This window comes from Anomalospiza imberbis, chromosome 6 (genome assembly GCF_031753505.1).
Source record: "Anomalospiza imberbis isolate Cuckoo-Finch-1a 21T00152 chromosome 6, ASM3175350v1, whole genome shotgun sequence".
Lineage (NCBI taxonomy): Eukaryota > Metazoa > Chordata > Aves > Passeriformes > Viduidae > Anomalospiza > Anomalospiza imberbis.
The window spans coordinates 48381125-48394989 of NC_089686.1; the positions used below are offsets into that span (position 1 = coordinate 48381125).

At 40.0% G+C, this 13865-nt stretch overlaps 1 protein-coding gene across 15 annotated transcripts in view; it reads left to right on the top strand.

Annotated features, from left to right (window-relative positions):
- The window catches only part of PTPN5 (protein tyrosine phosphatase non-receptor type 5), a 78659-nt gene that overhangs the window by 49037 nt on the left and 15757 nt on the right, over nucleotides 1-13865 (top strand). For all 15 annotated transcript variants that reach the window (XM_068194014.1, XM_068194008.1, XM_068194003.1 and 12 more), the window contains exons 6-10: nucleotides 2692-2930; nucleotides 5583-5772; nucleotides 8675-8759; nucleotides 11089-11168; nucleotides 11662-11799. In XM_068194014.1, the coding sequence (XP_068050115.1) occupies nucleotides 2692-2930; nucleotides 5583-5772; nucleotides 8675-8759; nucleotides 11089-11168; nucleotides 11662-11799 (732 nt within the window). The remainder of the gene's footprint in view (nucleotides 1-2691; nucleotides 2931-5582; nucleotides 5773-8674; nucleotides 8760-11088; nucleotides 11169-11661; nucleotides 11800-13865) is intronic.

The window sequence follows — 13865 nt, forward strand, 5'->3', positions numbered from 1 at the left end:
ATAAATGTCTAGGCTGAATTTCTGCAGGCTTGTGGCCATTGTTCCTTGTGGTATCAGCTGATACTACCAAGAAATATCTGGCTGCATTTCTGGAGCTGCCCTTCAAGTAGTTACAGGTCACTGTTAGATCACCCCAGCCTCCTCTTTGCCAGGCTGAACAAGCCCAATTCCCTCCACATTTTTCCTGCATTCTAGACCCTTGACCTCCTTTGAAACCATCTGCTGGGACCACTCCGATTTTTCCATATCTGTCTTAAACTGGGGGAACTAAATTTGTAGGCAGTATTCAAGGTGCAGCTCCCTGAATGCCAAGGAGAGGGGAATGCCTCCTTTGATTTGCTGGCCACACTCTCTGCTAGGAAGTAATGTCATATTATATGCCATGCTTAAGTTCACTCAGAGACAACACAGTGGCAACATCTTCTGTTTAATGTGTCAGGAAAATGGACTTTCTAAAAACCATTCACAAGGCAAAGAAATTATAGTTAATGCCTCCATTATTGTGATCATTGATGTAGGCAAGGAACTCAGTAAGGTTTATGCAATTTCCTGGGTTTTTGATGCTGCTGTACCTTATCCAGATTATTTTTGTCCTCAAAAATAAACTTTTGGTAATTCTGTAATTGCAAACATTAAAAAAAAAAAAAAGACAATTAAGAATTGTCAAGAACTGTATGAGTTCCAGATAAATTTGTAGCAAAACATTCTGGCCTGAAAGTCTGAATAGCAGAGGTGTGATTTTTTGCATATTCATCTATTTCTCAGTGGATAAAAACATTTCTTGCTGGCCCAGTCTTAGCACAGAAGATAAAGTTAAGTGAAAGCTCTCCATGGCCAAAAATTCTGCTCTCTCTTTGGACAATTTTGCATGTGAACTTCTTGCAAGTGAACATGAAGGCCACTATAGATTAAAGTAGACTTAGCCCATTTTTATGTTGGTTAAAATTTGTGTATAGAAAAACATTTTCGAACAGTTTCCACGTTGGTGAGTTTGCACTGGTTTGTATTCCTGTGGTCTGTGCTAAGACTTTTCTAGCTAGAGTAGAGGCACAAATGTCACTCTGTCACCATGCTCTCTGGATAAATTGCTGGGCTGCAGAGTACAAGAAGTGTCCTGTGAGTTCTGACCTATGGTCCATCTTGCCCAGTATGTTGCCTCTAACATGGACAATAGGAAGGAGAGACTGTATAGAGAGGGCACATGAGCCTTGTCCCTCCCTGCCTACTTGTCACCTTCCTCTCAGATGTCTGAGGTCATGCTGCTTTGCAATATACAGATTTGAAAAGATCTGCTTTTATCAGTATTTGTAGAATAAGGTATAACATAGTCACTGGCAGAACATTGAAAATGGTGATTGAACCAGGCAGGGTTTCTACAATCCCAGCCTGGTGGACAGCAGATTGTTGCATGAAAACAATTTTCTTTATTTTCCCCTTTTTCTCAGCTGAGTGAGGCTCTCTCTCCCTCTCTACTTAAAACTGATTTTAAGCCACATGCTGCCTAGAAGAGACCTTGAAGGAATCTTGTCCTTTAAGGGGTGCCTTTATGACCAAGCCCTTCTTTTCCAATGTTGAAATTGACACTGTCCTACATGACATCCTAATGTACTTTAGTAGCCTAGGAAGAGAAATCTGACCTTTTTTAGTGGCAGTTTTAAAAATTCAACTGGTCATTTAAAAGCCATGTAAGTAAAGGACAGAAGAGGTTTTTACTGGGGAAAATAAGATGTGTCCTTATTCTCAAAAGGATGCATGACAATTCAGTATAGTTTATATGGCATTAGCCTGAGTGATACTGCTCCTAGTTCTATGCTAGATGGATGAAGTTGGCCTAAGGTTCCACATACTGTAATTCAGAGGTGGGCTTGAAATTTTTACTAAAACCTGTGTGGAGAATTTGAAGTCTATTGATGTGATTTCCAAATCATCTAATCTATCACAGCATCTGTGCAAACTGATATGATATGGAAATCTTTAAGATTCATGCGATTTCAAACCTTTTGTTAATTTGTAATATAACCTTTCATATTGCAGTTGTGTCTTAAAACTTCACAGGATTCATTATTCAATGTTTATACCATATTCAAATCAGATAATTAGATTATAACACAGTCTGTGCCCTGTACAATAATCGATATGGGCATTTTGAGCCCCAGGATCAGGTACATCAAAATTTGGGCCTCTTCAAAAATGATGGGTTTATGTATAAATTCAGGGTACAGTGCCTGGTTATTAAAGATGTTCAGCTCAATTATGTTAACTTAAGATAGCTATATGCAAATTTCAGATGGAAAGCCATTAAATCAGGAGAGATATGATTTGTAGAATACTAGAGTGGATTTTTGTTTTGTAAACAAGCCTGGGAAGGGTAAGAAACTGAACAAAAGGACAGTGGTATCACGTTGGCTTGCATATGATGGTCACAAGCACATTCCACTTCCACTGTATCCCTGAGTTAAGCCTGGCTAGCTCAGTGGAAACCTCTGTGGCTGAAAGCAGGTTTGAATGGGTAGATGTGAATCCTTGCAACACACACCACAAAGCCGCTCCTGCATGGAACATTCCTGTTCTCTTCAGTACTCCCCAGTTCTGGTACAGACAGCTGGAATGCTGCCCTAAAGACCCATGCCCTAGGCTATATGGAAGGGCTGGCTACAAGCAGAAACCTGTTTAAATGTTTGTTTCCTCCAGTTTTGGCACCTCCTCCGAGCCCCGCCAGACCCTCCCTTCCCGCTGCAAGAGGACAGACGCCAGTCTGTGAGCCGGCAGCCTTCCTTCACATACTCAGAGTGGACAGAGGATAAAAATGAAGATGACTTCCTAGATCTGGATCCTATACCAGAGACTCCAGTGTTTGACTGCGTAATGGACATTAAAGCAGAGACAGACCCAGCTACTCTGACGGTTAAATCTGTGGGCTTGCAAGAAAGGTAGGGTAGATGTGACTAATAGGGAAAAGTCCGCTCCCAGATTTTGTGGGTTTAGGAGTTCTGTGCCTGGTAGGAAACTTTATTGCCTTTGTGAATGTCACTTTCAAATGTGGTTGTGAAGTCAAACACCTGCTTTACTTCCTGTCCCGTTTTCAGTCCAGTCATAAATACAAGCATGTTAGTTAAACAGCACACAGTTTCTGGATAGCTGTCAACAAGTGCTGTTCCAAAGCATCATTTCTTTCCGTTGAATACATCTATTTGTGTTTGATCAGTCTCTCACCATTCATCAAGACAGCAATTGCATTGCATAAAATCCCCTGTAGAGCAGTAAAAGCTTTTACCTTTGAAAGAGGTGGGTCTCATTGATTTTTTTTTTTTTCCCTGTCACTCATACTGGAGAACTAGTCTTTTCTCCAAAAGCAAACTATAGAAAAAGGGATAGTCTTTAGCACTCCTTATATAAATGAGTTAATCTAGAAGTAAATGAATTATTCAAATGAACCCAGTAATGAAACTTTGGGGTGAGCTGGTGTTCACTGCCTGAACCTTAAGGGCAACTTGAAAAGAGGAGTTTCTTGGGCAAGTGAGGACCTTCTCAGAGAAGTTCACAGCTGGGAAAGGGCAGTTTCAAGATTAAAGGAAAATATTTTTCTGTTTTGTGTCCTTTCAGTTGTCTTAGTGAAACAGAACAAAGGTCTTGATGATAAATTCCTGTGAAGAAATTCTGCTAAAGTGATGATGTTATGAATAAGAATGAAGTTATTGAGGGGCCCAGCATAGCCAAGTATCACCTTTCTTTATTTCTCAGTTTTCAAGCTTAATTAGAATGCTAACCATAGTTAATTCCCATCTGTAAAGCTTAAAACAAAGGACAGAACTTAGATTTTAAGAATACAATGCTGATTTTCCTAAGCTCCTCAGGACACAGTAAAAAGGAGTGTTACAGAAGAGGCTTTCAATTTGCACTCTTGTGGGTTTAGAATGTTTTTATTGCTTTATGCTTTGTTATAACATTGTCCTAAAATTTTATACCTTTTATTGTTTTTTTCTACCTTTATATGAGATCACAGTAACCTCTGGGGCTTGTCCCTGAAGCTGCTGCTTTGTTGGTTTTTCATTATAGGCAAGATTGGGCTTGAAAGATGTGAGTCATTTGTGTTCCTCACTATCCCTATTTCATTCCATTTCTGTCACTTTAAAGAGATGACATTTCTACTCAGGTGACTGCTAGCCTACATGAAAGACGCTCACTGTATCAAGAGAATTGGGGAGTATTGCTTGGAGAATAATCTGTTGGTTAAAGTAATGAATTACAGTGAAAAACTTGTCAAATAATTAGAAGTGGGACAATGAAAGCAATTGCTTGTAGTTCTCAAACTAGGTACAGTGTGAGCACTTAAGATATAAACTTGTTTTCAACATACACGTCCTTGAGAGGACAGACATCATTTCAGGTTTGAGCGGTGCCCTGACAAACTTCATTTACATTACACGTTGGTCACTTTTCCTTTGTTTGGTGTTGTGTTAAATTACCTACCTGTGACTCTTTGACATCCGTTCTGCTTTTCTCTTCCTTCCCTCTCATTCTTTAACCACCTATGCAATTTAAAGGGTGGTCAGCAGCTAAATTCAAACACCATTGAATGTTGCTGAAGAAGAAATAATCATCTCATTTCCTCATGCTGAAGAACTATTAATGTAGGTAGCCTCTTCTACCTTGAAAGAACCAAAAGCAATCCTTGTCAAATGCATCTGTTTTGGGGAGAAATGTGGTAGCTGTCTAATAGCACACAGGAGGGTGAGGTGAAATCCTCTGAAAGGTGTCACTAAAGATTCCATGTCTGCCACTAGTGGCATTTCCCCATGGTTGTGAATCACAGCAGGAGGCTGGTTGCAAATTATTTTGGGCAAAATCCTGAGTCCAGGAAAGGGCTGTGATCCAAGCAATGACTTCTGTCCTCTCTGTGAGTTGGTCATGCCTGTGTGCCTACATGGTTTTCAATAGCTCCTGCACACTCCTGCACACACCCTCTAACTAAATTTTTTGAGTTGAGATTCATCAAAAATAGGTTTACTGTGTAAATGTATAGAACCTTTACCTAGTAATCATCATATTGTGTGGCTTTATTATTATGTTAAAGATATTTAAATATAGATTCACTTACGGCTTTTGAATCTTACTTTTGTCTATCATATGTGAGATTAACAGAAGCTCAGAAGTGCTTTAAAACTTTATTTATAGTAGGCATTTTGACTTCCTTGGTTTGTTGTGTGACTAACTAACACAAAAAATTCTACACTTAACAGTATATGTTCATAATGGGACCTTCATTTTACCCTTCTTATGATGTACAGTTGTGGAAAGAACATTTTTCAGATAGAAAAATTATTCACTGCAGTTGGTAGGCTTTTTATGTCTCTATTAAAGTTGAACTAGTAGTTTATCCCAAGATCTTACCCCAGTAATGTTTCAGTGCACAAAATCATCTTCTGGTCTTATCCACACAAGAAGCATCACCCATTTTCTTACAGGTAGTGACCAAAATGTCCCCACCAGTACCAGCTGGGTGATTTCCTGAAGTTATTCATATGTCACTGCTGGCAGTGATGAGTCTGTTGTGAGCAAACTTTGACTGCTCTGTTTTGCAGGAGAGGTTCAAATGTTTCACTCACACTGGATATGTGCACCCCAGGCTGCTCTGAGCAAGGCTTTGGCTATGTCATGTCCCCACGGGAACAGTCAGCCCAAGAATACCTCCAGACGGCATCGAACATCCTGACTGAAGAGGAGCTGCACAAGAAGGCACTGGATCCTTTCATACTCCAGGCAGAGTTCTTTGTGAGTGTCTGGCCTCTCTTTTCTAGGAACATCAATAAAAATGGGATGTTGTCTCTCCATAGAAGACCTTAGTATTATTTTCTGCCAGTCTAAAAGTAGTACATGCAAACTCCACTGCTATCAGTGAAGCATTTAATGCAATTCCCAAATTAATCATTCCTTTAAATTACAATGTGTGAAAGCTTTCAGTAGTATTGTCACTTAAAAACTAGAGAACTGATTCTGGCAAAGCCAACAACAGCAACAAGAAGTCTTTGTTTCACAAAATTTTGTTTTGTTTTGGGGTTATTTTTTTGGTTTTTTTGTTTGTTTGTTTTGGGGTTTTTTTTGCTGATGTATATTACCTTTTTAACAACAGCAACGAAAAAAATCACTAGAGTTCAGAAAAAAAGCTACATTTGCCATAAGCATAACTTCTTGAAAGGTGTCTGGAGTTGCCCTAGGGATGAAATTAGTCCTAATCCACCCTCTTTGCTGTTGAATGCTTAATGTGGAGCTGCTTTCCAAATCTAAATGTTCTCTGTTTACCTGAAACGCGGTGTGGCTCTGTCATTCAGCAGGAGCTATAGAAAGTATGCATTACTGGGGTTTTTCTCTGCACAAAAGTAATTTACTAGTTGTAAACTACTGAAATTAATACTGCCATATCAAATATTCTCTTTAACATGAAATCTCAGCAGAGCAGGAGGAAGATGATGTTTTGCAACATTACAGCCCTTTCAGCCTGTCCTCTTCGTGACCTCTAAGTGTCTGAAAGGGAAAGTCCACTCTGATTATCACTTGCTGTCCTCCTCCTTGCGCAGTTTCAGGGTATTTTTTTTTCCCTTTATGAGAACAGGGGGATACCCTGGGCTTCTATTTTAAAATAGAACACAAGGTATCTGTGGTCCTTAATTCCTTTAGTGCTGTACGAGTTGAAGGAAAGCAGCTTTTGGGTAGAGAAAGCCTTGATTCTTTTAAATAAAGTATTTATTGCTCTTTTAGGGAAGGAATGTTCACTTGGTGACTGAACTGACTGCTGGACTAGTCCACATACAGTTTTCACCAGTCTTTGAGCTACTCTGTAGCTTTCAAGCAAAGAAAATAATGTTAGATGTAGGAAAAAATACACTTCATTTGTCTGAGAGATTTTGAATTAGGTTTCCTGGTGTTCATAGAATTATCCAGCAGCCAAGCCATCCCAAGCTATTTTAATTCTTTAATGAAAACTGAAAGAGCACAAAATGCTGTGCAATCAAAATGTCATTTCTGTAATTAAAAATTGTAAACGAGTTTTTTTTTATGAAACAGTTACCACCAGCTAGCTCTTCATCTTGTGTTTTCACTCTGTCTAACCTACTTGGTTTTCAAAGTCCAGATCCCAGATGAAGCAAGCAGTTGTTTCATTTTGCAAGAAAAGTCAGGGAAGACAATAATAGGGCTAAATCCTGAAATTCATACAAGATTTAGAGTTTTTACTCAGGCAGCAGTCCTGTTGATTTCACCAAGAATTGACTTATGCAGTGAATGACTTAAGACCCAAAAACAGCCCATGGAGCTTGGCTCAGGGAGAGTTTGGGTTGACTAAATACCAAGGAACAATTGAGAAAAATATGAAGATTTTTTTTCCTATGCAGTTCTCAGAATTGATAGGAAATTACTTCAACAAAACATTTTTGTCCTTATTTGCCTCTGGTTAGAGCCAGCAGTGTGCTCAGTGCTTTGTAAGAGATGGAGTGCAGATAGTCTTCTAAGGTTCCAGAACTGACCTCAAGTTGTTCCAGGGCAGGTTTAGATTGGATATTAGGAAAAAATTATTCACTGAAAGGATGAAGCACTGGAACAGGCTGCCTGAGGAAGTGGTAGAATCACCATCCATGAAAGTGTTTGTAAACATGTGGATGTGGCATTTAAGGACATGGCTTAGCAGTAAACATGGAGGTGCTAGGTGAAAGGTTGGACTCAATGATCTTAGAGGACATTTTCAGCCTTAATAATTCTATTTTTCTGTAGTCCATAGCTCTGCTCATCTTAAATTTTTCCCTTACTTGCCTTACTCAACCCTGATTACTGTTTCCAGTCTGTCCTGTAGTGGTCTCTCAAATCTAGTGTGCAGCAGCTGGGATGACCAGCTCTGCCTCCCAGTTCCTGTTAGCCTCCCATATCTCTGCTGAGCCTGGTTAACACATCCCTTCTCTTCACCTGCCTTCCTACTCCAGCTGCTGGAAGGTTCCTGTTTGTTCCCACCTGGCATTAGCTCCTTGTTGCAGGGGATGAGCAGTGGGGAAGAGGAAGCCCCTCCGTTTTCATGTGTTCTTTGCATCAGCAAAGATAGAGAGCGCAGGCAATTCCCAAATACCCCTTTGCTGTCCTTTTCCATGGATCTTGGCAGCATGATGAGCAAAGCAGTGACGTTCCCACAGCCCCATGGAGTCGGGTCAGCACACCAGCCTGTCATCATGTGTGTCATACTTTGCTGCTGGTGCAAGTCCCCAGCAAATTACTAACTTCCACCCTCAGAGAGGAAGCAATGTGAGTCAGAAAGGATGGTCCATCCTCTTGGAGCAGTGTCTTGCGTTCCACCTCTTGCATCGCTCTGTGCCTACACTTGCAATTCAGTTCTAATAATATTAGGAGTGAATATGTCATGTGTGTTACTCAATGAATTAGTCACTAGGAGCATTTTCACATGAAGGATTTCAGAAAAGAAAGCCAGTGACAGAAAAAGGAAACATCAATCATACTTTGGTGGTACATTGCTAGAGGTGCTGTACAATATGTCCCAGCTGACTTCATCACTTTGCCTCCCTCGCACGCAGGACATAATGGGCTTGGGGTTTTTATACCTCCTGTGAATCTAATAATACTACTGACTGTCTCTTATGTTTTCGTGGATTTTTTGTTTTTCTTTTTTTTTTAACAGGAAATTCCAATGAACTTTGTTGATCCAAAGGAATATGATATTCCAGGCTTAGTGCGTAAGAATCGCTACAAAACAATTCTCCCAAGTAAGTTTCTTCATTTTAAGTCGCTGAGGCAGAGTGGTTTATTCCACATGCTGGAGGGCTTTGCATTTTCCTTTCCATAGTGCAGGAAGTGGACTGTCACCACAATGTATTGTCCAAAAGCCACGTTTATGGAGCAGCAGCATGGCTTCCAAGCATAAATCAGTTTTCCAAAGAGGTACAGAGCATAAAGAACCAAAATGCTGCTGATCCTTAGGGAAATTTAGGTATTTTAGTTATTAGAATTGCATCATTTGGTACTGATTAAAAGTTGTACCCAAGAATTTGGTGTACTAAGATGTTACTTAGCGATTTCTTTGATTAAATTTCTTTTGAAAGACCAAATTCTAGCAATGTTATTTTCCTGACTGATGTTTTTTCAAATGCAGACTGAGAATATTGGGAACTTGGCCTGATGACACAGAAAAGTATTTTTCTTTTCTATTACACTAGTTTTATTGTAGGCAGGGGTAGGAGTTTTGAGAAACATTTTTGTACGAATTTTTACAAGCATCATCATTTTCCCCTCTCTCATGCTTTAAGGTACTTTGGAAAGCGATACGATTGGATGCAATGCCTTTTTTTCTTTTTCTCCTCCAAGCTGTTGTTGGAAGATGGTACCATCACTACAGTAGTCTTTTGCAAGATCCAAAATGTTCAATATCAGGTTAACAAATATAACTGCAGTAAAGTCAAAAATGTCCTCAGCTATACCTAACAGTCAATTAATCCAGATTGCAAATGGTTTTAAAAAATATTATTTTAGTGTCTTCAAACTCCATCAACTGCAGCCTGATGTGTGAAACTCTTTTGATGACTTTGTACTCTAGCTCAGACCAGAAGTGCAAAAGCATTTAACAGCCTTTCACTGTTGCTGTGCTAATGGTTGAGGTGATTCGTTCAAGTATTAATTCACTGATTTTGCTGCAATGGGAAGATTGCAAAAGTGGATATTCATTTCAGATGCCTGAGGTGCCAATAACCTGTATATTCTGAATTTGGTATCTCTTCATCTCAGCCATATGGGTGTCTGCCAGCAGCCACTGTTGTCACTTTGACCTCTTCATCTCAGATAACTGCTTTTCCCCAGCCACCTCTCTAAAGGTTTACAACTTTATTCTGGCCTTATTATGATCTGAGCTTTTTTTTCCTGAATGAACTTTTAGCAACTTTGTCCCTGACTGTGGCCACAGGATGGCTTGATATTGCTGAGGAAAGGAGAGGGGCTGAGTGCTCACTCTTATCCCAATGCCTCCATTTCACAGGGCTTGGTGCTGGCAGTAAAGAGGGATAGAAAGGACACCTAAACATTCTTTTTATGCTTCAAAGCCAAAGATCTCAGGAAACATGAATCTGGTCTGTCTGAGGACAGCATTTAGTGCTGACTCTGTGTTTGTAGCACTGTAAAAATTACTGTGTACTTTGTCCTTAATATGATATTGGGTAAAGCACAATGTTTGCATAAATTTTATTTTATTCTGCTTTCTAAGGCAGATGAAGTTTTTTATGAAAAAGGCACCTGTGGTTTGTTTTTAATATTATCTTGGTCATATACTCTGTTGCTGTTTACTGAGGCCTCGTCAGGAGGATGTTTCTTGTCAATGGTAACAAACTGGGTAGCACTGGTCAAAGTTGATGAATGTGGGCCTGTGTCAGGTCCCATTAAAATCAGTGAAACAGCCATTGACTTTAGTAGGAATTGGACTGAACTTCTTAAGTGGAATAATGTTTTCTTTTGTCATCTTATTAGAACAAGAATAATGCTTCATAAACAGCCTCAATGAAGGAGACTCAAGTACTGAAGAGACTTAAAATGCAAGAGACTGTTAATATTCTTTAATTTCTCTATAACCATTATATTTGTTAATAGCACATCTTGGAGTGTGGCTCATTGCAAGATGAAACTGGGAAGGAGTTATTGTCATCTGGCTTGCCTGGGTGCAAGAAATGCATGTTTATGTTTTGGTAGAAAAGCTCTTTGCTATCATTTCACAAACGATATTCTAACGTCTTTGAAGCCAGAATGATTCTGTTGACCTAACGGGTTGAGAAATAATTTCCTGTAGCAGAAAACTGCTTTTCCAGAGTCATGCTGAGACACTGACTCAGGACCAATTAAGGCAGGCTTCAGAGAGTGGGTGAAACTGTCAGAAGGCTGCAAATTACCCCAACCATCCTTTCCCTTTTTTAATGGTCTTAACAAGGGGGTTTTCTAAGGCCGCTCACATCTGCTGTGATGGCCATGAATGCATGTAAATGTCTTGCTCTACTAAGTAATCTTGTGTGTCTCCTTCCTCTGATAAACTATTCCTTATCTCCTTACACCTTTCAGATCCTCACAGCAGAGTGTGCCTTACCTCAGCTGATCAGGACGACCCCCTCAGCTCTTACATCAATGCTAACTACATCAGGGTAAGAGCTCCATAGCCCAGTGTGTCTGCCCAGCCTCTATCAGCCACTGTTAATGTAAACAGAATTGCAACAGGTACTGGCTTTTAAAGGCATCCTAGCTGATCTGAGTGCTCTTCTCTCCTGCTTGCATTAGCTGAAACCCAAATCTCAAAGTGCACCTGTACATATTCAGACCAGACAGAAACATACTTCTGCAGTTCTTGATGTAAAATTCCTTGTAGTAGCCTAACCAAGCACTGGATAATCAGCCTGAATAAGGCTCATGACCTAGCCAGAGTCACCTCAAGGCTGTTGGACACTCTTTGCTGGAATTACATGAGTCTGTACTGTGCCTTTGCTCCGTGTACACGTGTGCAGGAGAGAGATGGAGAGGAGAGCTGATGCCACAGAGTCAGTATTTCATCCAGGATAGCTCTCTGGTTTTTTAAGAGTGAACCTTCAAGGTTATGGTAGACATCCCTGTTAAACTGATCTCTTGTTCTTTTGTTGGCAGGGCTATGGAGGAGAGGAAAAGGTATATATTGCTACTCAGGGACCGATAGTTAATACTGTCACTGACTTCTGGAGAATGGTGTGGCAGGAGCGTTCTCCCATCATTGTCATGATTACCAATATAGAAGAGATGAATGAGGTAATGCTGTTACATCCAGTCTATATTTTTATCTCTATTCCAGCAGTTATTTTCAGCATAGACACTAAGCCAGCGAACAGAAGTTAGTTCAGTGGCCTGTGCAATCAGAGCCAGCATTAAATTCTTCAGGCTCAGAGAAGAAGTGGGCTTCTCTTTCAATTCAGTTTACTGTGAGTCCTGTTTTGCTGTCTGACTTGTTCTACTGTTGGTTTTGCCATTTTCCTCTCCCAGTTTCAACCCCTCTTAACCCAGCTTTATTTGATGGCAGCCTTTGAAGGAATCAAAAGCAATAGTACCCCATAACTGCTAAGGCTGAATATCTTTAATCAGTAGAGTTGTTGCTGCTATATCTTGCATTTATTATGATTTGTTGTCTACATGCACATTTCATTGAGGAAGTACCCGATTTCTGTATGATAATCAAAAACTGGGACTGTCTTGGATATTGAGGAACTTCCCCTGAACGCGTCTAGGGAATGCTTATGAAATACTGAAATTAAAATGCTGAAATTTTCTATTTGCTGCCTACTTCCATAAATTAAACTGTAGTGATGTTTGTGCTAATCCACCTAAAGTGAATTCTTTTTTTTGCCATTTATAATACTGCAGCCCTCCAGCTGTTCTTTACTTACCTGCTGAAACCTTTCCCCCATAGCAGAGTTGCAAGAACTTTGTGCCTGGGCTTCAGCTCACAGACAGGTAGCTGAGCTCACATCTGCCTTTACTGGCAGTGTAAGATGTGAGAAAATGGTCTGGGCATGTGTTGGTCTCTGCATCCTCCCCCACCACTAAGCAGCAAGGCTGGGTGGAGATATCCAAATGTTGTTTCTTTAAGCTGCAGCATCATTGTATGTCAGGCTTGCCTTTGAGAACAGATTAGTAATTTAGGTTAGAGATTTTTATTAGGAGAAGAAGCTTTAGATGCTTAGAAGACAAAGAATATGGGCATACATCCAGCATACAGACAGAGTTGTAATGGCTTATCTGCTAGATGGAAGCTTAGTGCCCATAATCGTGCACGTGCATAAACCTTTAGCTTTTCATAGATATAAAGTAAATAAATTTAACCTTCAACTTCATTGAAAAAAAAGACATGACACAGATTTATGATGTTTTGCAAGTTAAAAACAGTCAGTTATTACAGCTGGCTCATTGGAAACGTCCTGTCAAGGATTGAGATGCACAGCAGAGTATGCTGCTGATCTGAATGCTTTGTTTTCACTCATGTTTTTAACTTGCACCTGCCTGTATCTGAGCAGCAGCACTGAAGCAATAACTTGCTCATTAATCAAAGTTGCCATTTTCTGGCACGTGCAACATTAAAATATCATGACATAATCAGTGCACCAGAATCTTTTGTGGACTTTGAGGTTTCAAGAAGATGCAGAGGAAATGCTGGTCCTGAATGACATATCTGAAATGTTCTTCCACTATAGTTTTCATAACATGATTGTACAACAGGAAAGCAAAATAACCTATATGTCTGGGTTGCCTCTTACCTGCACTGACCAAGTATTTCACCCCTCTTATCAGTCTTGGGAAGCAGTGCACTGCAGTGCTGATGCTCTACAGAACTGGAGCTTGCTGCAGCTTGTAGATCACTACAGAGCTGCTGAGTCTTTCCTGATACATTTGGTGTCAAAAATGTATCAGTGTCAGCAATCTCAGCCATAAATACAGGGTCCTTTCATGTAAATATCTTTCTTACTCACTTCATTTATCTGCAACACTTTTATTAATAGATGAATAACAGGACTCAGAGTACATAGATTCAAACCCAAAAGTTTTGTTCAGCAATGATGCTCGTAAGAGAGGCTTTGTGTTCTTCCTCAATGCAATGGGTTCAGTAATGTGAGAATTAAAAGCTCTGCACCTCAGCCCTCTGTCACTTCTAATCTAAATTGATAGACAGCCCCCAGAAATGAGTGGGCAATCTTACTCCACTCCTTTAAGCAGAGCAATGTCTGTGCTATTGATAGCTGGTAGTGCTCTTGACAATTTTTGCAGTGGATTCTGCAATTTATGAGTAGAGGAGGAAAAAACACAATCTGCATAAATAACTTTAC